At 36.4% G+C, this 23326-nt stretch overlaps 5 protein-coding genes across 13 annotated transcripts; 2 read left to right on the top strand and 3 right to left on the bottom strand.

Moving 5' to 3' along the window:
• The first annotated feature begins 3227 nt into the window (after positions 1 to 3227).
• SLY2 (F-box family protein) lies at positions 3228 to 4317 on the top strand. Its single transcript, XM_086658058.1, has one exon. It carries the CDS (start codon positions 3257 to 3259, stop codon positions 3818 to 3820), a length of 564 nt encoding a protein of 187 aa, XP_086514184.1. The 5' UTR covers positions 3228 to 3256; the 3' UTR covers positions 3821 to 4317.
• Positions 4318 to 7787: 3470 nt separating this feature from the next.
• On the bottom strand, positions 7788 to 9688 carry LOC147560610 (CASP-like protein 2B1). 2 transcript variants are annotated; one of them, XM_086664412.1, is made up of 3 exons: positions 8962 to 9688; positions 8433 to 8565; positions 7788 to 8116 (listed from the first exon to the last, which is right to left on the bottom strand). In XM_086664412.1, exons 1-3 carry the CDS (start codon positions 9177 to 9179, stop codon positions 7883 to 7885), a joined length of 585 nt encoding a protein of 194 aa, XP_086520538.1. In that variant the 5' UTR covers positions 9180 to 9688; the 3' UTR covers positions 7788 to 7882. The 2 variants fall into 2 exon arrangements, with proteins under 2 accessions (XP_086520538.1, XP_086520539.1); XM_086664413.1 differs by having other exon boundaries at positions 7788 to 8082; positions 8962 to 9651.
• Positions 9689 to 11766: 2078 nt separating this feature from the next.
• LOC147560609 (uncharacterized) lies at positions 11767 to 13619 on the top strand. The gene is made up of 5 exons (XM_086664410.1): positions 11767 to 11900; positions 11981 to 12051; positions 12199 to 12279; positions 12379 to 12422; positions 13356 to 13619. Exons 1-5 carry the CDS (start codon positions 11861 to 11863, stop codon positions 13453 to 13455), a joined length of 336 nt encoding a protein of 111 aa, XP_086520536.1. The 5' UTR covers positions 11767 to 11860; the 3' UTR covers positions 13456 to 13619.
• A 104-nt stretch (positions 13620 to 13723) lies between these two features.
• Positions 13724 to 15286, bottom strand: LOC147560608 (major pollen allergen Ole e 10-like). Its single transcript, XM_086664409.1, has 3 exons — positions 14849 to 15286; positions 14462 to 14716; positions 13724 to 13970 (listed from the first exon to the last, which is right to left on the bottom strand). The coding sequence occupies exons 1-3, from the start codon at positions 15024 to 15026 to the stop codon at positions 13936 to 13938; spliced, it is 468 nt and encodes a 155-aa protein (XP_086520535.1). The 5' UTR covers positions 15027 to 15286; the 3' UTR covers positions 13724 to 13935.
• A 563-nt stretch (positions 15287 to 15849) lies between these two features.
• On the bottom strand, positions 15850 to 22813 carry LOC147560607 (histidine kinase 2-like). Of its 8 annotated transcripts, none has more exons than XM_086664404.1 (13): positions 22174 to 22813; positions 21217 to 21339; positions 20487 to 20969; positions 20092 to 20367; positions 19703 to 19872; positions 19386 to 19598; positions 19091 to 19277; positions 18918 to 18969; positions 18580 to 18809; positions 18398 to 18496; positions 17622 to 18292; positions 16894 to 17391; positions 15850 to 16810 (listed from the first exon to the last, which is right to left on the bottom strand). In XM_086664404.1, exons 2-13 carry the CDS (start codon positions 21244 to 21246, stop codon positions 16558 to 16560), a joined length of 3162 nt encoding a protein of 1053 aa, XP_086520530.1. In that variant the 5' UTR covers positions 21247 to 21339; positions 22174 to 22813; the 3' UTR covers positions 15850 to 16557. The 8 variants fall into 8 exon arrangements, with proteins under 8 accessions (XP_086520530.1, XP_086520529.1, XP_086520527.1 ...); XM_086664403.1 differs by having other exon boundaries at positions 16894 to 17394; positions 22174 to 22722; XM_086664401.1 differs by lacking the exon at positions 22174 to 22813 and adding an exon at positions 21733 to 22073 and having other exon boundaries at positions 16894 to 17394.
• Positions 22814 to 23326: the final 513 nt, after the last annotated feature.

Genomic DNA, 23326 nt, shown 5'->3' with positions numbered 1-23326 from the left:
TTACTACCCTTCTTAATTCTAAACTTAAAACAATAGAAAAAAATTATTTCCACCTCACCCCTCTCTCTCTCTCCACCTCATCTCTCCCTACACCTCATCTCTCCCTACACCTCACCCCTCTCTCTCTCTCTCTCCAATTCACCTCTCTCTCTCTCCAACTCTCCTCTCTCTCTCCTACTCTCCTCTCTCTCTCCTACTCTCCTCTCTCTCTCCTACTCTCCTCTCTCTCTCCTACTCACCCCTTTCTTCTCCGGCAAGGTGGCCGGCCGGAAAAATTTCCGGCCGGCCACCTTGCCGGTGAAGAAAGGGGTGAGTAGGAGAGAGAGAGAGGGGTGAGGTGTAGGGAGAGATGAGGTGTAGGGAGAGATGAGGTGGAGAGAGAGAGGGGTGAGGTGGAAATAAATTTTTTTATTGTTTTAAATTTAGAATTAAGAAGGGTAGTAATGACATTTATCTGAAAATAGGGGGCCATATTTGAATTTACGAAAAAAATGGGGCCATAAAGGAAGCTGGTCATAAAGTAGGGGGCCATATAGGAATTAACTCCTACTTTATATAGTCTCATTCGTTATTGATGAAATTTGACGGCATTATAGAACTTTTATATCTTGATTTAGAACTTGGATCACCTAAGCTTGATCACTTATTAATGATGTCTTTTGTTCTTGTAATTAATATCTAACCTCTGCAATGTACATTAATTCTTAAAGGTACATTTTCCAATTCCAACTGATACTATATTGTACTCCCTCCGTCCCATTTTGTTTGTAGTTTTGAGGAATTCAACTTATTAAGAAGACATTATTTATTGTTAACAAAAAAAGAAACAATTTCCTAAACTACCCTCATTTAATATAGAGTATTTCATTAAATATATCATTGGTAAAAGTGTAGAACCAATTAAAACCTTTAATTGGTATTGAAAACAAAGGATAGTTTTGGAAGTCCCATCATTTTAGTATTCGAATTAATGTTATAAAAAGAAAGATAACAAACATTTTGGGACATCCATGAAAGGAATAATAATCAAACAAAATGGGACAGAGGGAGTAGCATTTACTAAATCCGATTACGCCCTTATAGCTTAAGCTCGGCGTATTCTCCTCACTGATGTGAAACTATCACATGGTTAGTAGCATATTGGGTCTCGAACTCCATAATTGTAGTAAGGTAAGCAACTATATGTGGATATTGGATAATACAAGTAGAAGAAACAAATTAAGTTCTAGTGAGGATCATATGGATAATAAGTGAAGATGAGAAGGTGAAGTTCTTTAGGCTTGTGAATGGAATTCCTCTTTGCTTGGTGTCCTTCGTAATCTTGCTTTTCTACACTTCGGAATCATGACACTTTTCTTTCATTTCAAATGTGTCCAACAAGCAAATCCAACATAGACAAGAACAACCCCCACCCCCTCCTCATTTCCTCTCTCTAAATTTTTCTCTCTCCTAGTCTCTTGTAAGTTAGCTAGGTTATTACTTAAAGGTGGGGAAGGGTAGGGGTTTGATTGGCCCAAGAACCTTTTTTATTAGATCTAATGTCAATTTCAGATCCCCATTTCTTTCCAATTGTTTTTTTTTATGATTTATTTTCAAGGGTCCTTTCTTTTCTCCACCAAGCCAAAATTTAACTCCATGGGACAAACTTTATTCTTGTGTCCTACCAATTATCAAAACAGTAACTTCATACTTATTCCTCCCCTTTGCCTTGTTCCTTAATTTTATATCTTTTCATTTGTTGACATCGTTCTCGTTTTTGCCCTCCAAATTCAAATCCTATAATAATTATTTTTTACAAAGTTTCATAAATCTATCAAAATTATTGAGCATCAAGTCAAATTTATTGCTAACGTTCTTGACGTCTGTCATATAATGTAAAACTTGAGTATGATTTCGTATTTCTTATGTTGATATTTTGTCACACACTTTGAGAAGGTGTTGAGTATGTGCAAATCTAACTAAAACAAACTTGGGTGATAATCAAGAAGAATTGGTCCATTGATAAAATACCTTGTCCACAAAGGTCAAAAGATTAAAGATTTTATTCTCGACATTTGTATAGCAATTCCCCTAGAAAAAAACAATCATGCCAAGGAAAAACCCCCATCTATTTCTCACTTTTATTCTTGTGTAATGAGGCGGTGAAATGTCATGTCCCACCATTAAATTAACTATAGTTTAGAAGGAATCTCCCATAGAAGAAATGATCTTCAAATTAAAAAGTATTTATTCCATTAAAATCAAACTTTTCATTTTTCTCAATTTTGTAGCTTTACCCAAAAGAAATCCAAATCCCAAGAGTAAACGGCTAAAGAGATCAATTCATTCCACAATTTCACACTCAACTTTTGGGTCATAGTTAGGGTTTATCACAAACACACAAGAAAGCTAGCTAGCTTATTAAACTACTAGGGTTTTAGGCACTTATTAGATCTAAGATAAAAAGAAGAAGCACTAAAGTTAGGGTTTTAGGGTATAGCTTGTTATAGAGTCAATACTCAAATAATAACAACAATAAAAACAACAAACGGTAATATGATTCACCCAAGAAATCCAACGAAGTTGAAAATGAAAAGCCAATAAATAAAGCTCAAAATTTTTAACATTGATTCTAGTTTTTCTTTTTTACCTTGGAACTTTGTCTTTGGCTCCTTCTCTTCCTCTCTTGATACCCACAATTCCTTACCTCTAGACATCTCTCTCTAATTTCATCACTCATGTCAAATCTCCTTCACTTAATTCCATCTGACTTCCTAAAGATGACCAACTCACCAAAATGGTCCCTTAACATGACAAAATCTAATTTAATTTTTATTTTTCTGTCATTTTTTTGTCTGACGTTAGTTAACTGACTTTCCTTGCCAATAATACCCCTAAAGTATATCTTCTTTGTCATTTTCTAGAAGTACCAAGACTCACTATTACTTGTAACAAATAAAAAAATTTGATTTGATTTGACAAATAATAGTAACTTTTGGGATACTAAAAAAATTTGACTGAAAAAGAAGATATAGTAGAGGGGTAATTTTGGCAAGAAAAATTAGCTCACTGAGACGGAAGAAATGACGAAAAAATGAAAAAGAGGCCAAGTCAGAAGCTAGTCAACTTAAGGGGCCATTTTGGTAAGTTAGTCATCTTTAGGGCGCCAAAATGGAACAAACCCAAAAATTAATCACTCCCCACTACAAATACTCCACCTTTCTCCTACCCATTCTTTAATTATTCTCTCTGTGGATATCTCTCTTCCTCTCTTAAGATGATGATCCAAGTCATTCACAAAAGAAGATCAAACAATAAGCATCTAATGAAGAAAGAAGATAAACCTAAGAAAGAGATGAAGAAATCAAACAACAACAAGAATTACAATATCAATAACAACCCAGACATTCTCATTGAAATACTGAAACGACTCGATGGCCAATCACTAGGTGTGGCCGCCTGTGTTTGCCGGCTCTGGTTTACCTTAACTCAGAATGATTCTCTCTGGGAGAATATCTGTTTTCGCCATGTTTATCCTTCTCCATCTGATATTCGTCATGTTGTTTTAGCATTGGGTGGTTATAAAAAACTTTATATGATTTGTTTACGTCCTGTTCTTAATCGAAAATTATCAAGAATAGGTAGTGGTATTGACTTTGGTGGTCGAGCATATGGTAAGGGCAGTAATGCTGATTCAAATCGGATGGTTGAATCGGTAAGAACTCGTGAAGAAGTTCAACTATCACTTTCTCTATTCTCAATTGATTTTTATGAAAGATTAGGAGAAAGGGTAGGAGACGCTTCGTCGTTGATGTTTCTCTGTGATCCTGTCAACGTCTGATCAATGTGGAATGCTTCTGGTGTTATATGATCATTCAGATTTTCAAAAAACAGTTGATAAAAAGATATGTTATTGTGTTTGTTAAGAAGATGGTGTACTGGAAGTGCTTCTAGTATTATCTTTCAGACTTTCGGAAAATAGTTGATGAAAGGATATAACTACAAATTGTGTCTACTATATTGGTTTCTGAGTCAACCTCTTAAAGAAATGTTTCTTTTCATGAAATTACTTACGAAATTTATATTACTAGCACCCATGCAATGCTAGAGAAGGAGGGGTTTCTATTTAATATCTAATAGTAATTTAGTATATTAATATTCATAAATTATCTTGTGATATTTTTTGTATCTTTTTTTAGTAATTCTGAATTTCTTGTAGTATTAAATTAGAGGAGTGGAATCTGTCTGATATAGGGTTGAGAGAGATTTGTATTAAGGTGATGAAGATTGGGGGCATAAAGTATAATAAAAATTACAAAAGAATAAGCCAATTGGATTTTTGTTTTTGTTTTTGGTTTGGTTTCCTTTTTGAGATACTGTGCTTGGACTAAAAGCAATATGCTTGAACAATGATTCATCCCACAATTACAAGAGAAAAGTTTTTAGATGAAGCATATAATATTTAGATTCTCAGACATTCATGGAGATTTTGGCCGTTTTAGTTAAATCTTGATAAATTTAACTACAGTCGGTCAGTAACTTGGGTGAATTCCGACAGAGTGACGTGACCATGCGAGATGTAGAGAAAGAAATTTTTTCAGTCTCTCTCTAAATTTCGCTCGGCCACGCCACGAGCCGGAATTCACGGAGGAGACTGGTGGGCATAGCACTATTTTTCTAAATTTACTCGTAGTATAGTATCAGTACTCAACCTATACATGGTAGGTTCAACCAAATGCATTCTATGCATCCCAACAATAATACTTGTTATGCTCAAAGCCACAAACAACATAAAAGCGAGGATTCGTGTGATAGTAGTATCACGTGGACAAAGAGAATTTAGTACTAATCAACTAAATAGTATTTAGGATGTCTTTACTAGTAATTGATTGATTAAGAGTTGAAATACCGAAAATCAATCTGAATACTACTAATAACATGGAGAGTTGATTCATAACTTTAATGGGTCGACTCTATTACATAAGTTGATTCTTAATTTTTATCTCATAGCATGACATAAAAAACAGTTTTTGTAATACCAGCCCGAAACCTCACTAATTGATCTTTTGGTCGCTTCCCCTATCAATGAGATCCTTTATCCATCCAATATAGTGTTACAGGTATATCTATTTCTTTATAAATTGAGTCTTCGCCAAAATTTCCGCTTAATAACCCAATAATCCTGCCGGTATATACCCCATTCCTAATCTTATGTTGTAGTACACTGGCCTAAAATAGGATGGGGGACGGCTGCAAAAATTTGTTGTATTAATGGTATGAAAAGCATTGTTGGGCAAAAAGCTAGCTGTCTGTGAAAGTGAAGGTTCAATGTTATTGTCATTCAAACTTCTCTTTAGATTTCTTGGAGTTTTGGGATAATTATGCTATACTTTTAAGGGGATGACCTATCTCACTATCCCACTTTTTAGTCCTGTCTCCAAATCAATACGAAGGATTCCGTTGTTAGCAATTTCATCCAAGCAGACTCTTGTTGTTTGGTTCGGTAACTGAACCAAATTACACGTGAACGATTTGGTTAGGTACTTTGGTTGGATGCCAAAACCACAAAATTACACTTCAACAACAAATATTAACTTTAAAAATTAGAATTTTCTTACTATACTATATTTTTGAGTTAATTCCTATTTGACCCCCTACTTTGTGACCTGCTTTCTTTATGGCCTCCAAATTTCTGTATATTCAAATATGACCCCCTATTTTCATGTAAATGCCATAACTACCCCTCTCATTAATATATTTTCAAAATAAAATTAAAAAACAAACCTAAATTCCACCTCAACCACTCATCTCCTTTCTTTTTCTCTCTAGATCTGGTTCTTGAAAGAACCAGATCTGACCTTGAAGGAGGTCTGTTTCAGACCTCTTTCAAGGTCCGAACATACCTTCAAGGAGGTCTTTTTCAGACCTCTTTCAAGGTCCGAACATACCTTGAAGGAGGTCTGAAACAGACCTTCTTCAAGGTCAGATCTGGTTCTTTCAAGAACCAGATCTAGAGAGAGAAAGAAAGGAGAGAGAGGGAAAAAAATTGTAGAGAGAGAGAGATGAGAGAATTTTTTTTTTTTTTTTTTTAAGTTTGAAGGATGCCGGCCGGAAAATTTTCCGGCCGGTGACCTTCATCGGAGAAGATAGTGGTGAGTTAGAGAAAAGAGTGGTGAGTTGGAGAGAGAGAGAGAGAGGTGAGTTGAAGAGAGAGAGGGGTGAGTTGGAGAGAGGTGACGTGGATAGAGATGAGTGGTTGAGAGGGAAGTGAGGTGGAATTTAGATTTTTTTTTATGTTATTTTGAAAATATATTAATGGGAGGGGTAGTTATGACATTTACATGAAAATAGGGAGCAATATTTGAATTTACAGAAATTTGGAGGCCATAAAAGAAGCTGGTCACAAAGTAGGGGGCCAAATAGAAGTTAACTCTATATTTTTCTTGTTATTTTTTCTTTGAATTGATATATCATGAAAGAAATAATACAAAGGTACGTCACAATTTATGAATTGAATAAGTATTACTCAATAGAAAAAAAAAAACCAACTTTATTTTTTTATTTATACTCAAGTTTAATAAATCCTGGATTTGCACTTGTATGAGATTGAATCTGAGACCTCCGTATTGCGAAGTGGGTGTCCAAACATCACACCAAAAGGTGGTGGATTTTTTATATTGTACTGAATGATATTTTTTTAATACGAAAAATTTTATTGTCTTCTTACACACTGACTTAAACATTAAATCTCCACCATCAATCACGATCATCATATATATTTTTTAATATATATATTATGACTAATAAGTACAATACAATAAATTGGTTTGATTTTGTTCGGCTATCGATCACACGTATCCCTACACCAAACCAAAACTTTCGGTTATGGCTTTTTAGTATTAGAGTCAACCCGGGCAGGGCCGTGCCTCAGAATTTGGGGCCCCGTGCCAAAATTAAACAAAGCCCCATTATACAATAACATGAAATTTTTTTTACATAGAAGTAGTCAAGAACTCATAATTATTGAAGTATAAGAGAATAGTTAAATCATAAAAAACACGTTTTGTCCACTAGTTATTTGATTTATTTTAGCTTTAAATACATAATTCTTTCGTATAATTGGATTCAAATAAAATTTGTACATGTGGTAGTATTTTTCATCATCTTCGGTAAAGTGTTGTTACAAAACCATAGAAAATAACAAAAAATCTCAGTTTTTCCAAATTTGTGTTTAAAACATAGTTTAAAGAAGTTAATTTGAAAAGATCACCAAATTCATCAAATTTGAACTTGACAAAATCTAAAAATAAAATAGTAGTGGGGAAGGTTTTACATAAAGATAACATGTAGGGTAATAACCTTCCATGTTATCTTTATCCTTATTGATCTTTGGAAGTCCTTAGTGTGAAAAAAAAAGGTAAAAACGTCCACAGCCAGACTTGAACTGGTATAACCTATCTTCTATTCACCTTCCATCCGAACCACTACGCTACTTCTGTTGCAGTGAAATTTACTACGTTACACACTACTTATAATAAAACCTTAGTTTGAGATAGGTAGAAGCCCTTTGTGGTGGGGGGCCCTGTGCGGGCACACAGCCCGCACCCCCCCACCACACGGCCCTGAACCCGGGTAACCTTTAGCTTGATTACTAAACCGTACGATTCTTTTGGTTTTGATTTTGTTTTTTTGGTTTTGATTTGTTTGGTGAGTTCAGATACCAGATTTATACCCCTGCACAATTTCTTTCCGTTTAAAATTTGTCACGAATATTTATTTGGGGTGTGATCAATGTTGAGCATATAATATTCTTCCACCTCACATTATTTTCATATCATATTTGAAAAGATACAACAGAATCACCTACCAAGGGCTTTTCGGCCTATTTGTAACGGCTAGGCCGTTATAGCTTGTTAGATTCATACAAACGAAATAGGTTAAAAGCTGATATACAAGAGAGAGTCACCATACTTAGACTAACCACCAATGAGCTTGCTATCCCTTCCCCAACTTGGGTACAAAACTTTCCATACATATTACATATCTTCATCCATTGCAACTCTGGCTGACCTAACTCTGCAAACACAGCCGACTGTGCCGCCGCTGCCACCGCCGAAAACGTAAAGTAAGCCATAACCTGTTTCCACTTTCCGGTCAAAACCTTATTTTGTTCTTCATATTAAACTAAATAAGACATGATGAGGCAAGTTTTATGGGCCCATGACTTTTACAAACCCCAAATGCATTTCCTTTGACTTGGTCAGCGTAGGAAGGCCGAGAAATTTTTAGAGAAGTTTTATAGGCAGTCCCCCCATTTTGGCCATAAGCAATCTAGACCTTGTTAGATCTGTACATGTACCAAGATGGTACTCCTAAACATGGGGGTGCCCCTAATAAAAATGAAGTCATAGTCAAATGGAACAGATAAAATATTTTAGATGTGGGATTAATACCTGATCACAAGAGAAGATGGCCCAAGCTAGAGGCTTGTTGAAAAGCAAACTTCCCCTTAACATACTCACGACACAACGCATCCCTTGGATTAGTGAATAACTAGCAACTATCACATTTGATATCACCAATAACCTGCACTTCCTCACATTATAGTCAAAATCAGTCTATCGTAGTGTTTTTAATTTGTAAGGTCCCAAATATCCTCTAACATTTCACAATGTATGTTTTTGTCCGACTCGTGATGTTTGTACTTCTGAATTGGGTATGGGTCTAAATGAGTCAAAATCATACTCAAACGAGTCAGATTTAGACAATATGAAAAAAACAGTCATGATATTCTATCCAACCAGTCTCTTGACCGAGTGACGTGGCCCGACAAGATTTAAAAAGAGAAGGTGTTAACTTTCTCTCGCTAAATCTTGTCCGACCACGTCATTCGGCCAGGATTCAACCCGGAAACTGGTAGGGAGATTGGAGAAGATCATTTTTCCACCTAAATAGAAGTTAGAGAGAGACAAAGAGACTTACACAAGAGCTCTCATGTCTGTAAACTTGGCTGACTTTCTAATACCAAATATCTCTTTAACTTGTACATCAAAACCCACAAGACAAGCAGCAAGAACTCCTAACCCTAATATCAAAAACCTCAATACTACCTCTGTAATCCTTACCCTTCTATCAACTACCTTCAAATCACTCCCATGATAAACTGGCACATTTCCTGGACTAACTCCTAATGCAATCATCTCAATTTCCTTACTAGGAAGAACCCACCAAGCTTTCCTTCTTCTTTGAGGGAAGTATCAATACTTTACAAAAAGATTCAACCCTCAAATAGAATGAACAAAACCCACAAAAACCCACTATTTATGTACAAAAAATTTCATGCAAATTATTGCAGCTTCTCCCAAGTGGGCCTACAAGATATAGACAGCTACACAGAAAGAGAGACTATTGAAACTAGTAAAGGAAACCCAATCTTGAATTTCCTTCTCTTTGCATTAAGAACAAGATAAGAGAGAGTGACTAGAGAGAGAGAGAGAGAGAGAGGAATGGGTTCCTTGTAACTTGTAAGGATATGAATGATAGATGTGTTTTTACAAGGCCCAAGAAGAGAGGAAGGGGTGTCTTAAATTTGTCATTGAAGAAAGGGTTATTTATATCTTCTCTGTGGGGAGTTGGAATTTATTGAAACCCCCATTTTCTCTTTATATCAACATTCATTCACATATGAGAACTCTCAAATTTGAAAGGCAAAGATGGTGGAGAAAGAAATGATTAAAGTGACCCACATTGCTGATTTTAATTTTGAGGTGGAGATTGAGTCATATTGTGTTTGGTGAAGATGATGATTAAAGGTGAACTTTCTTTTGGACAAGTCATGAATCATGATAAATTTAAGATGATGATTAAAGGTGAACTTATCTAAATTTTCGTTTGTTTACTCCCACTATTTAATACGGATCTTACGAAAATAATAACAATAAACATTATAATAGTATCAAGACAGTCAGATAGACTTGTTTTCTGGAAGGGTAAAATGAGCGCGCGATACATAGGTGACACAACTTTATACTCGAAACAACTCAAAACATATGAGCAAAAGTCCTAAATGCAAATTACCATTAGTTTGGACTTTGGACTTCCATTACAAAATGTTACCTATTAGTCTATTACACTTGTCGTATATTTTAACACAAAAAAAGTATTTTAATAAAACATGAAATGTACTTGTATATTCAAATTTTCCTTACTTATAAAATCATAATCCAAATTACTTTTGTAATTTAGTGAACAAATTAATGGATTCAAGTGATTTAAAAGTCTAATCAAAATAATGAAGAAGCTTTCAAAATGTCATCTTCAAAAATCATATTTAGGCAAAATTTCCATGGAGTAAAGTTCAATCTTTAATGCAATGGTATTTAGTGAAGTTTGGTAGGTAAGGGTTCTGTTATCCCTAACATCATTTAAAAGTTTGTAATTTGGTTTGTTGTTTTCTTGGGCCATGACCCATTGAATCATGTTTACGACTTGGTGACCCAAGCTTCCCACTCACTGAGTTAAATGGGTAACTCGGTTCGGATCGTCAGGCGAGTTAGAGTATCCAATACAAAACTCAAAGTGCCACGTAAGATTTTTGAAGTTTTTGTTAGAAATCATCTCTACGTAAAACTCAACTAAAATCTCAAAGATGACGTGTCAAGAGTGAAATACAGATATCTCTAGAGCGTCCTCTTGAGATATCTTTAGTTATTGAACTCATCAATTTTCTAGCATCAACCAATAAAAATCAAGTATTCATATGCTTCTAAAACAACTAATTCTTTCTTTACAAAAATAACCATACCACATAAATAAAATAACAAATTTAGATTTTTACATTTGAACAGAAAAGAATTGAGAATTTCTACTTTTGTCACTTGAGGATGAAAATCTCAATTAGACCTTGACAAATATGATTAATTGAGATTTTTTTTGAGTTTAGCATTAGAGATGCACTTAGATCTTGAACATTAGAAGGGTCTGTCTTATTGCACCAGGACGAATTGCTATTGTCTATTAGCACCCAGTATCGTCTGGGAAGGTTGCCCGCGCGCCACCCCCTCTCGTCTGGGAGAGTTGCCCGCGGCCTGAAAAACTTTTGTTTTTTTATGTTTGAAGGTCGCCAACAGAAAATTTTTCCGACCGGCGGCTTTCACCGGTGAAGACGATGAGGTGGCAGAGAAAGGTGGTGAGATGGAAGAGAGGTGGTGAGATGGAAGAGAGGTGATGATGACTAGTTAACGGTGTTATAACGGTAACTGAAAAATGGATCATCTGGGTATTTTTGAGAAAATAGGGGGCTAGGCAGAAAATCGGTCATAAAGTTTGGGGCTATTTGGGAAATACCCTTTTTTTTTGCTATCTTTTCATTCTTATCTTTCTTACCATATCATGGAAACAACTTTGATTCCAAACCAACCTTGATCCACAACAAGAAATTAGAGAGACAAAAAACCTTGATTACAAATCCTAACCCTCATTCTCTTCTCAAAATTTAAGATTCCAAACCCACTATTAAAATATCTTCAAACTTATCTCGAACTCGAACCTGTCCGAGTACCAAAGTAAGGTCTCCAAATGGCCAGTCTGAGACCTATTGGACCGGTTCGAGTCTGAGGCCTTGTTGTAGCTCACGGGTTGGTCGATCGTGTCTTTTACATCCGAGTGCCAATTGGTGTTTAGGCGGAGGGTGCGTATAGCAATTTGGAAGGGGGCCTTTAGACACCAAAGACTTAACTTGATTGAACTATTGAAGGAAGCTTCTTAAAGTTCTAGCTCTGTATCGACTGTAATTTGCTGCCTTTTTTTTTTTTTTGTTGAAACATAATTTGCTGCCTTTCACTTTAGAAACAAGTTTTTCAATCAAAACTTTGCAAAGGAAATGGATCCTCGTCTTTGGCACAAAGTTGCTGCTGTCTCTGGTACTTTCTCTCTCTAAAAATCCCTTTATCTCTCTAACTCTCTCTCTCTCTCTCTCTAACATCCCCAAATGTCAAAACAGGAATTGCAGCTCTAGGTCTTGGCACTTATGGTGCCCATGGCTTCAAACCACAAAACCCCACTTACAAAGAGGTAAAAAAACGATTTTTTTCTCTTCCCCTCATTGATTAGAAGAGAATTTAACTCAATCCTATATCCCCAATTAGATGTTAATTTTTTTTATTTATTAATTAGATGTTAAATTAATCATTTTTTTTTTCTCAACTATGTCAATGGAAGGTTTGGCAAACTGCATCTCTTTATCATTTGGTTCATACAGCAGCTTTGCTTGGAGCTCCTATCACCAAAAACCCTAATATTGTAAATACCCTTTTCAATTCTCTTTTGGGTGATTGATAATTTGACTGTCAGATATCAAAATTTATTAATCGATTTTGTTTTTCTTGATTTCTTTTGTAGTTTGGAGGCCTTTTGACTACTGGGATTCTAGCTTTCTCCGGGACGTAAGTACTCAGTTTCTTGTGTCAATTCGTGCCCGCGTCTTGTTAGGCCGAGTCAAGTAGGTTTGTCTCGGTCTGGATCGGCTGAGATAAACTCGACCAAACCCTAACTCGGTGTTTCAGCCGAGTCTCGTCTCAGGGGAGGTCCGAGACCCACCCGAGACACAAGATTCTCGGACCAGACAGACTACATAGAATAGAGTAAGACATGTTCTTGGCATCCTGACAATGAACTATCCTTCTCAGTCTTGTGCTGATCTTCGAGTAATTGTTCGAAGGGGTCACAAGGAGATACTCGTATAAACTATTGCGTACCAATTTATCGACCAAATTGAACAACATAAAATATAAAGTTTTATACTATTTTACACATTCAATAAAATGTAATTATCGTTAAGAGAATGACTCGTTGACAAGCTTGACAATACTGCCATCCTTACCTAACCCTCATTCCTCATGTGGTCATGTCCATTGTCAAAAACGTTGGTCTATAGTCGTTTTTGTTCTACCTTGATTTGCACGTTGTGACAAAGTTCTTGTTTAGTACGTGTAATATTTGTCACTAGATTGCTGTTAAACTTAGCAGGTCAGGCGAGCACTACCAGTCTCCGGGTTCTGAGTGTCAACGGGCTCGTTCAGACTCGTGTAAATGGAACAGGTCGCGAGCCCTTGAGCATTTGTCCCACCCTAGATTTGTTTTATAGGATATAATGTGATGCCTGGGTCTCTCTGAGTCTCTATAGCACCCATAATAACTGAAAAACTTACAAGCTCACTATGCTTCACTTGCTAGGTGAAGATACAATCATATGGACTTCTAAATTGCTGAAATACATGACCCACTCCCCAACAACTGATTTTCGCTTACCATCTTTAGCCAAGTATATTTGAACCTACTTTATGAATTTGACGAAAATTAGGGCTTAGGTTTTGCAGGTGTTACACGGTTGCGCTTCTTGAGGACAGAAAGTATTCTAGGTTAGCTCCATTTGGTGGATTTGCATTTATTGCTGCTTGGGCAAGCCTGCTATTCTAAGTGATCACGGTTAGGCAGGTTAGAAGTAAGCTCTTACAGATATACTTGCGTTATAAAGTGACTCGTATTGTTTTCGTTTCAATATATCTGTTTTTATGATATGGAGCTTCATGTGTAATGTACTATTGTACTGTGATTATGCAATGAAATAATTCGTTCTTAAATTCGATGTTGGTAGAAACTAATTTGTAAAATTGCAGATCTTAATGTATAGTATTTAGTCATCCAATCTTGTTAGAATTTTGTCTTGATCTTCATTGGCATCAAGTTAAACTACTTAATGGTTTATTACTTTGATTGATGAACCATGCCTAAATAAAAACAACCCAAATATTTTTTTTGATTGCTTTTAGCATTTTAGGAAAACTAAGAAGAAAACAGGTTAGACCTGTGGAAGAAAAGACATAACAAAACCTAGAACTAATCTAAGCAATAAAGGATTTCACATCAATGATTATTCGAAATCCTCGTCTCTTTGAATTACGGAAGAGGATCGAACTTGCAGGAGCCATGACCTGCAACCAAAGATTAAGAAGAAACAAGGGTCAAGGGTTAGGTTCTCTACGATCTTTTGCGAAAAAGTGCATCAATTATTTCAATATAGATTGGCCGCCTGCCCCTTCCATAATCAGTGTCTGGTTATTCCAATATCGATTTTCATAACTAGCTCTTTTGTTGCAGTTATCTCACTGGGTAGTGTTTGTTTTTTGTCCAAGTCAGATCTAAAATCTAACTCGAGTTCTAAGTTCACTCGAGTCAGATTTCAAAATTAATGTGTTTGTCTGACCCGTGATGTCTGAATGGCTGATTTTGAGTTAGACAACTAAGATTCAGAAGAGTCAAATCCCGACAACGAGAAAAAAGCACAACCTAACTTGCAAGTTTTTAGCAATCTATCTTGCTGAAAACTGCAATTTGAGTTTATTTTAGTCTCCTTAAACTAGAACAAAAACAGAAAAGTCGGAAAGTAAGATATACTATATGAAGAATGGAGTTGAGTTCTTACTAGGGTCACGCTCATCGAGCATTGCAGCACCATTGAAGAAACAACTAGCTCCTCTGTTCTTGAACTTGTGATAGTAGTTATTGAAAGCGTAGGAAGCATGATCTTTATAAGTATTAGGTAGAAAACAAGGTTGACCTCTTTGTATTTTCCTGCAATCAGCACCACCTGGTCCACAAACCCAATTGATGGCATCTCTTAGAACTTCATCTGAAAATTGTTCATCAGCAATACACCATTGAACCTCTGTTTGCCCATCTAATTTCATCAAACAATGAATAAAATTGTAAGATAAAAGAAATCGAAATATTGTTGATTCAAAATTCTTAAACTATGAGATATATATGAACAATAGATTGAGATATCAAATGAGTATGAGATTAGTTTTACTTGAGTTTAGTGGAATTATCAATAACAGGGAAAGGAGCATAAATCTAGCCACAGAGACAGACATTTGTTCACTGGAACTTGTTTCAATCAAACTTATCAATTGTTGTTCTCTTACCACAACATAGGTTCTATATGAGAGAGAGAGAGAAACACACGCATGTATTATGTGCATGTGCATTGCACATAGTATTGTAGTTACTTTTTTCTATTTAATTGCTTTGAGGTAGTTTGATAAGAATAGAGAACTTTAGTATCTTGTTGTTGAAGCAAAAAAAGCACTTGAATCATTTTTGGATTTTATGACAATGTATATCGATTAAAAAAAGATATCATGTCAGAACCTTTAGCTCGATTTCAACCTAGTGTCCACACAGGGATCCACGTACATGTTTGGGGTCTCCATATAGGTGCAAAGAAGGTTAGAAAAATCAGCTACGAAGTTTCAAACCTACTAAGAGCTTCGATGGTCGTAGGATTGGTACACATTAGGGTTTGATAGAATATTTAGTCGAACTGATTGGTGTTTTCAATTAGAAGACAATAAGGGTTATTTTGTGTTCTTAAAAGTATTTGAAATGTGTACTTTTAACTTCTTTATGAACTTTGAATAATGTCCTTTAAACTAAAGTAGTTCCACATTAGATCATGTGACTATCACATGAGAGAGTGAGATTGGTGGAATTTGAGTCAGATAGATTCCTTTTGGAAAAACCAGAAGAAACCCAATTCTCATCCCAAGGATTGAAGTTCTGCAGCTTAGGGATGGGGATATAGCCCGAAAGCCCGTGGTAACCCAACCCAAAAATGCCCAAGTTTGAGAAGCTAAATAAACTACCCAGAACCCGTGTCCGGCATAACCCACCCCAGTCTAGCTGGTTGAAATGGGCTAAGCTCGGGTAGAGAGAAAAGAACAACTAGCCCAAGCATATAGCCTGTTTAAGCAGAGCCTTCGATATTGGAGTGCAAGGGACTAACTAGAATGCAGTAAAAAGAAACCAAGATACTAGAAAACAAACTACTAGTATATTAACATCACAAACTGAAAATTACATTAGTTACTTAAAAGATAGGTTCCATATCATGAACCTTTGACAGAATTTGAGAAAGAGCACATCAAACCAAACCAAACACGACCGAAGAGGCTTCCAAACTTCACGACAAACCACTTCAACAACAGACCCGGACCTTGACAGAATTTCTAGAGAGCACAGCTAAGTTAAACACACCCAAACCTTGAAGAGATTAAAGAGCACAGCTACAGATCAAGTTGAGTACAAGGGTTAGCTAATCCCCAACTTTGAAGGCTTACGTAAACACGGGCTCCCAGCCTGGCCCAACTGCCACCTTAAGAGAAGATTTTCCACATTTGAAGGCTTAAGTATCAGTGGGCTCCCAGGCCGGCCCAATTGCCCCCTTGAGTACTATTACGAAAACCGTTGTGGTTGGAGACACATTCCCAAAAGGAAATGGGAATGGACCCTTTGATTCAGTTAAAAGGGAAAATGGAAAAGGAAATACTGAAACATAAGCTAAAGAGATATTAGTGCAGGAAAAACTAAGATAGAAATGGCAAAAGGACTTAAACGAAAAGCAAACCAAGAGTGACTCGAGGTTGTTAGGGAAGATCAAACCTAGACTTAACCGTTAGAACCCAGACCAACTATACTGATGATACCGGTTGTATAGTTGCAGTCATCTCATTTCACGTGCTATTCAGGGAACCCACAGGAACGTATTACTGCAGAGTAAAGTTGTTCCTCTACAAAAGGCTTTGAAACATGATCATCCATTCCACATTTAATGCATTTCTCCTGTATAGCTTGCATCCAATCGGCCGTCATGGCTATTATCGGTATATGCCAGTTTGCTACATTCCCGAATTTCTCGACAGATACTTCCCCAACTTTAATTTTCTCATTAATCTCATTTTCAAACTTTCGAATTAGTTCTGTCGCTTCAAATCTGCAATAAGAATTGAAAAGATTAGTATACATGAAAGATGAGCTAAGAGTTAAGATCCAATTGAGCTTAGAGAAGTGATTTACCCATCCATTTCAGGCATTTGGATATCCATAAAGCAAGCATGAAACTTATGGGGTGGTGTAAGCATCTCAACAGCAACTTTTCCACTACCGATAGGAATCACTTCTGCTCCATATTTACTTAGAGCACCACTTGCCACTTTTCGGTTGACGATATTGTCGTCAACTACCAAAATTTGCTTTCCACTTAGGATCGTTAGCAAGTTTGTTGGTTTTCTTGTTACAGTTTGGGTCCTGTTTCGTTTACCAAAAGCTCGATTGAAGCACGTGCACATTGCATCGAGGCGAAGGGGCTTGAACATTACCTCATCTACACGATGAAGAGATTTCAGCTCGTGCGACATGTCAACACTTGAGTTACTCAAAAGAATTATCTTTGGACGAACGGGATTTCGTCCTCCTCTTTTGCAGAGATCTTTAAGCGAACCACACGAAACAAAAGAAGTCTCATTGCTCACAATGTTCTCCTCTATCAGTACCATATCGAAACAGGTTTTAGCACTGCTAGAACAATTAACAAACATTAGTCAGCTTATGCACAAGACCATATTATAAAGTATACAATTTCAAAGCATTTAAATTGAATGAGTTGGGTTGATGAATTTATTTTTCTTAAGCTTCTCTTCGAGTGCAACGACACTCAACAAACGGCGAAGGGCCTTCTTTCTTAATTGGGCTTGTGTCTAACATGGGTCTAGGGATACTGTCGCGAGAATGTAAAGGAAGTTTACCTTGAACCATAAGCATATGACAAGCAGAATTTTGCAGCTTCCAGACTCGTAGTGATTTCCACAGATATCCCAAGTCTCTTAAGGTGATACTTTGTAACTTGGGCACGAGTACTTATAACGTCAACCACCAATACTTTCATCCCACGATATTGAGGAGGTGGCGGTACATACTTATGTGGGTTCGTGGACAGAATAGGAGTTTGTTCTCCTTCAGTATCGAAAGTCGCAGTAAATGTGAAAGTACTTCCTCGACTAGGTTCACTCGAAAATCCAATCTCCCCTCCCATCATCGCCACCAAATGCTTGCTGATACTCAAGCCAATACCGGTACCACCATGCCTACGTGCAGTGGAACCATCAACCTGCATAAAAGGCTCAAACATTCGATCTTGAGCAGATTGAGGTATTCCTGCACCAGTATCCTCAACTGAGACAAGTAACTTTATCGTCTTAGCTTCATCCGGTGAAGTCTCACTGCTGAAATTCGTAAAGTTCTTCCAGCTATTCAATCTCGGAACCACAGGATACCCACTTAGTGAGGGATAAGATAAGTCGTCCCATTCCTCGACTAACTCCATCTGTTGTTTCAGAATTACATCCTGAACTCCGATTAGGTTTGTAACTTCATATACTAGATGAACTGAAACAAATATATGTCCTTCCACAGTGAACTGCAAAAAGTAAGGAATTAGAACAACAAAAGTAACAAAGAAGCTTCAAAATGAAAGAGCAAAATACTTATAGAAAGTTGACATAAGAAAAAAAGATAAACCTACTTCGATTGAGTTTCTAATAAGATTGAGAACTATTTGGTAAAATCGCATAGGATCGCCCAACAATACTAAAGGCACCATATCTGATACGTAAACAGCCAACTTCTCCCATGCAAGGAACAAAAGAAACACTGTTACTAATGAGCAATTAAGTGAAGTGAAGCGCAAAAATGAACAGCTAATACCTCAATGCCTTTGTCATGAAATTTAGCGGAAATGAATGACAAGGCATTATCAAGAACAAGACGAATGTCAAATTGGACTGCCTCAAGAACAAGCCTTCCTGCTTCTATCTTAGCGAGATCAAGGACATCGTTTATTAGTGCTAGTAGACACTCCCCACTATCGGATGCTGTGTTTACGAAATCCACTTGCACAGTACTTAGTGCATCATCCAACAACATCCGCAACATACCTGCAAAATTTAACCTTTTTTTCTATTAGAGAAGTTATACAATATACAAACACATATATATAATAACAGAAGACACAAAGAATAGATATCAAGAACATTCTCACAGACCTCGAATGCCGATGATTGGTGTCCTAATTTCATGAGAAACAGTAGCAAGGATCTACAATAGGAAAAAAATAACAAATAGAATACGAAAAACACTAAGTAACAAATAGAATACGAAAAACACTAAGTAAAAACTACTAAATCAAATCCAATATAAGTCGAGCGTAGAATTCGACCTGTGATTTAGATAAATCGGCTGCTTCCGCGCGGACTTTGAGCACCATAGCCTCATGGCACTCATTTTCAATTTTGGCTAATTTGTTTATAGCTACAAACCATATATAGCTTACAAGGAACGTAATCACTAAGATCACAAAAGATGCAGTTGTCGCCAACACAGGAAACAGAGGTTTCTCCTTAAAACTGCAATAAGAACCAAGAACCCATTAGTCCAATTCATGTTTGATAGTTCTTACCCTTTACAAAAAGTTGCCATAGAATATAATGTAGTAATATATACTCGTAATCTACCTGCAACGCATTTCATGCTTTCGAATTAGATCACCGAAATCAAGTTTGCTAACATGACAATCACCCGTATCAGTATCATTAGGACCATACATGTTGATGGATTCCGAACTACTTGTTATGTCATAGACATTTACAAATATTGCTTCTGTGCTAGTAAGTTGTTGCATGAGATTGTCAATCATTGAGGAAATGTCAAAAGATGCTCCAAGATATCTGTTCGATAAAAAATGATGTTAGACATTCTTTTTTTTTTTTGAAAATTAGACATTCTTCAAATATAAGCCCCTATATGACCATAAATTAGTTTCACGACTAACCCTTCCGTTGCTGCAATTCGTTGCTCCGCTGTAGCATCTGCAGGGAGGTTACGGTCATAGACAGCATACGTAAGAATCACACCGAGGTGATTAGATTTTAAAAGTGGAAATGGAGAGGTTAGGACTCCCATTCCTGACGCTCTTGCGCGCAAGACATTCTCGCGGTCTTCCTGCATAATGAGAATCAAAACGAGTTAACTTGCTTAGGAGAGGAATATGGGTTGGTCAGGGGGAAAAAATCAAATGAACAACTATTTAAAGGGTCAAATTAGGGTGGATACTATTGCCCGGCGACAACCCGGTAGTCTTTACTAGCCACACAGACTCGGACTGGTCGGACTCTGGCCTATGGTACTAACTACTGTACTTCGATAACTATGTGTGACAACCTTCCCAGACATCATATCGATGGAGATGATATGAGAGACAGTGTCCTGAGTGAAAATAACAGGTGCGTATTCTTCTTGGATCGGTGCAGAGTCGAGGTTCTCAGGAAGGTAATCTTCAGCAGTAGATTGATTCCCAGAATGCATTTTCTTTATCGTCCATCCATGCTTCTCCTCAAACTCCTTCCGCTCGGAATGAAGAACTCTCTTAGCATAGGCAACACCACTAGTTAGAGGTCTATCAAATGTCGTTTTCCCGGTATACTCCGCAAACATTTCCTAAAAATATAATCAAAATTAGGATTATAATAATATCGAAGCAAAAAACTTACAGGTATGAACAAACTTCATGAACATTAAGTAGGAAAACACATAAAATGAACAGAAAAGGAAGTTACGTGGTCCATGATAGAAGGTTGCATTTCATGGTAAAACTGTGAGACAAGAATTGCTAAGGCGCGTACACGCATATGGCTCACGTCGAATTTATCTTGTAACATTCGAGCTCGTCTGTCACACATTTCAGCAAGCAATTCTCTCCTCATAGAAACTTCATTACTACTTATATAACAATACACCATTATCGATGCAAACACTCCAACTAATAATAATATATAAAGTTGTATTCTGAACCATCTCCCGCTAGGCCTTTTCTCAATCGAAGAAGTTTCGTTCCCACTTTGTAGTTGACTACGCGGACCCGAGTTTCCTTGTAGAGCTAGCTCTTGGTTTGGTTTTGCCCACAATCTTTGGAATAGGTAACTTAGCATGGGGGCCATCATCAAACCAACAACAAAGGCACTAAAATACTTGAACCACCACATGAAGAAGCATTTACTACTTGGTTCTTTGCTAGTTTGAAGTGGGCTCATAGATATATCCTAGATAGAGTAAAAAAGAACAGCAAGTTTCAGTATCTTTCTACCTATCAGAACAACGAATCGACATAAAATAATCTAAGCTAATACTACAAAAACAAATTTCATATTTTGAGAGTTGGGTTGGTCTACTTTTTTCACTTAAACAAGATCATCTTATGTGAAAGATGCCTTAATTAGAGATAGTAAATAAATAATCGAAAACTAAAACTCGTAAAAGCCGAATGGAATATGAAATGATTTTGTTTACCTTTTCAAAGCATTGGGAGTTGGCTTCCATATATTCATCACCATACCCATCAAGAGTTCCAATATTTTCTTTCACTGGACAAACATCTTGTTTAGTCCCACATTCTATTATCACTTCTTCCTTCTGCCAGACAGTAAGAAATATATTAATGAAGTTTTTTTAATCTTGTTGGTAATGGAGTTAAGTTAAAAATTACTAAGTACTGAACCCATTACTCTACTAAAGAGTCTAAACAACATTTTGATAGTAATATTAAGTGTAAAAGAAGTGTAAGAAAACAATCAAACAGTAAAGACAGTGAAAAATGAAGGACTCATAATGGCAAACATGAAATGAAGGTAAAAAGTAGCAAATTTCCAAAGAAAGAAACAAATGGGTATTTCCTGATTAAGTGAGTTTTTCTTGATTAAATGAACAAACCCATTTGAACAAAAACATACCCAAATGATGAAAAAGCTTTTTAAATAAAAAGAAAGTACTAGTAAACATCAAAGTAGCTAGGGTTTATAATAGGACCTGATTTGGTATGATCCTCTCATGAGCTTGGTTCTTGTAAGCATTATAGTTCTCATGAAAGTTTTCAACTTTCTCACTACAAAAGTCTGAAATTTTAGACTTTGGAGAGTGACAGTGGATACTGATCAACCCTAACCAAATGAAGCCACTCAAAATCAACAAGAAAAGAAGTTTCTTTTTCCATACCCAACCAACACCATTGTTAAAACCCTCAAGAAGTTTCTCAACTTGTAAGAACTTCAAAGCCATTCTCACACTCACTTTAAAACCCACACTCAAAATGTTCTCAAGAAGAAGAAGAGAGAGAGTTAAGGAAGAAGGTTGAGAGAGAAACAAGTGATGGAAGATGGTCTCAACAAGATCAGAGTTTATAGGAAAACCCACATGGCAATCTCATGCAAAGAGTTAAATGGGTGAAAGAAAGTTGAAAAAATGAATTACCCAAATAAGAATTATTGATCAGAATGGATAAGAAAGCTTTAAATTTTTTCCATTCTCTTCTCTACAATTATCTGTCAAGATGGAAAGAACCATCAAACTTATACTTTTTGTGGAGGTAAAATCAATTGATCAAGTCTGTCAATGAAGTAATATATAGCTGTAAAATAAAAAAACAGAGAAGTTCTGCTTTTTTACTTATTTCATTGTTCTTTCTCTCTCTAAACTTCTGTGTAATAGAAGGCTGATCAAGAACACCCCAAATCTTTTCAACTCGAGACAAATCAAAAGTGTCTTTAAATAAGTTTTGGATGAATACCCATTGTGTTTTTTGATTACCCAACTGGAAATAATGGTCACTTTGTGAGATATAAAGATGCCCCCCTGGCCCCCCTCTCTCTATATCTCTCTTTCTCTTTCTAAATCTTTCTCTCTCTAGGGTTAAGGTTCAATGGAGTGGGAGCTTTTGTTTTGAGTGTATAAGGAAGGCTACATCATTATCACATCATCTTTATAGGTTTTAAGGAAAGAAAATAAAAATAATGAAACCTCTAGAGCAACAAAACATACTTTTTCATATGTTTAAGACTTTAAGCCATCTATCTCTCTCTATCTATCTATCTATCTAGAGTTTGTTTATGTCTCTCTATCTTGCTTTTTTGCTTTTGAGCACAAAACAATACATGTTTAATTATTTGTTACCTTCCATGATTAGAATATAATAAACCGAGTTTATTTCACGTGCACAAAAAAATACTAGTGATTAATCGACGAGCAACAGTATGAAGTTCAGTCAAGTTAGTTGGTAATATATTGCTCTCGACATGCACATTCTGCTTGGTGAGCGATGGTAGCTTGTTATATTGCGGTTAAAGTGTTAATAAGCTTGAGATGGTAGCTTGTTATTGTGCGTTCGAAGTGTTAATAACCTTATAGCATACCATGGCAGTCCATTTCTTATAAAAGGGAAGAATATTTTTGGGTACTATAAAGACCAGGTAATGGGGCATATCAAAAGCACAAGCACGCGGACAGGGAATACGATAGAAGCATATAGAGAATATATCCGTTATGTCCATAACTACTTAAATGAGATTAAGACATTTTCACATGATGCTCTTTAGGGGAAGACGGAGATCAAACAACACAGACGCCC

This window comes from Eschscholzia californica, unplaced genomic scaffold, assembly GCF_041429995.1.
Source record: "Eschscholzia californica isolate CP2 unplaced genomic scaffold, dmEscCali1.0.p SCAF_2, whole genome shotgun sequence".
Lineage (NCBI taxonomy): Eukaryota > Viridiplantae > Streptophyta > Magnoliopsida > Ranunculales > Papaveraceae > Eschscholzia > Eschscholzia californica.
Note: the sequence above shows the minus strand (reverse complement) of the source record. Positions and strands in the feature narration are given on the sequence as shown.

Bases quoted from the DNA above. Each gene is read 5' to 3' on its own strand.
- SLY2 (XM_086658058.1), top strand. From the start codon at position 3,257: ATGATGATCCAAGTCATTCACAAAAGAAGATCAAACAATAAGCATCTA.
- LOC147560607 (XM_086664401.1), bottom strand. From the start codon at position 21,981: ATGGCTTTGAAGTTCTTACAAGTTGAGAAACTTCTTGAGGGTTTTAAC. The intron at 19,278-19,385 runs GTAGATTACGAG...TTCTTATTGCAG, and splicing joins AAGCATGAAATGCGTTGCAG to TTTTAAGGAGAAACCTCTGT. The intron at 18,810-18,917 runs GTCTGTGAGAAT...TAAATTTTGCAG, and splicing joins ACCAATCATCGGCATTCGAG to GTATGTTGCGGATGTTGTTG.
- LOC147560610 (XM_086664412.1), bottom strand. From the start codon at position 9,179: ATGATTGCATTAGGAGTTAGTCCAGGAAATGTGCCAGTTTATCATGGG. The intron at 8,566-8,961 runs GTAAGTCTCTTT...GAGGAAGTGCAG, and splicing joins ACAGACATGAGAGCTCTTGT to GTTATTGGTGATATCAAATG. The intron at 8,117-8,432 runs GTATTAATCCCA...AAGTGGAAACAG, and splicing joins CCATCTTCTCTTGTGATCAG to GTTATGGCTTACTTTACGTT.
- LOC147560608 (XM_086664409.1), bottom strand. From the start codon at position 15,026: ATGCACATGCACATAATACATGCGTGTGTTTCTCTCTCTCTCTCATAT. The intron at 14,717-14,848 runs GTAAAACTAATC...TGATGAAATTAG, and splicing joins GATAATTCCACTAAACTCAA to ATGGGCAAACAGAGGTTCAA. The intron at 13,971-14,461 runs GTAAGAACTCAA...CTTTGGTTGCAG, and splicing joins GCTCGATGAGCGTGACCCTA to GTCATGGCTCCTGCAAGTTC.
- LOC147560609 (XM_086664410.1), top strand. From the start codon at position 11,861: ATGGATCCTCGTCTTTGGCACAAAGTTGCTGCTGTCTCTG. The intron at 12,052-12,198 runs GTAAAAAAACGA...TGTCAATGGAAG, and splicing joins AAAACCCCACTTACAAAGAG to GTTTGGCAAACTGCATCTCT. The intron at 12,423-13,355 runs GTAAGTACTCAG...TAGGTTTTGCAG, and splicing joins ATTCTAGCTTTCTCCGGGAC to GTGTTACACGGTTGCGCTTC.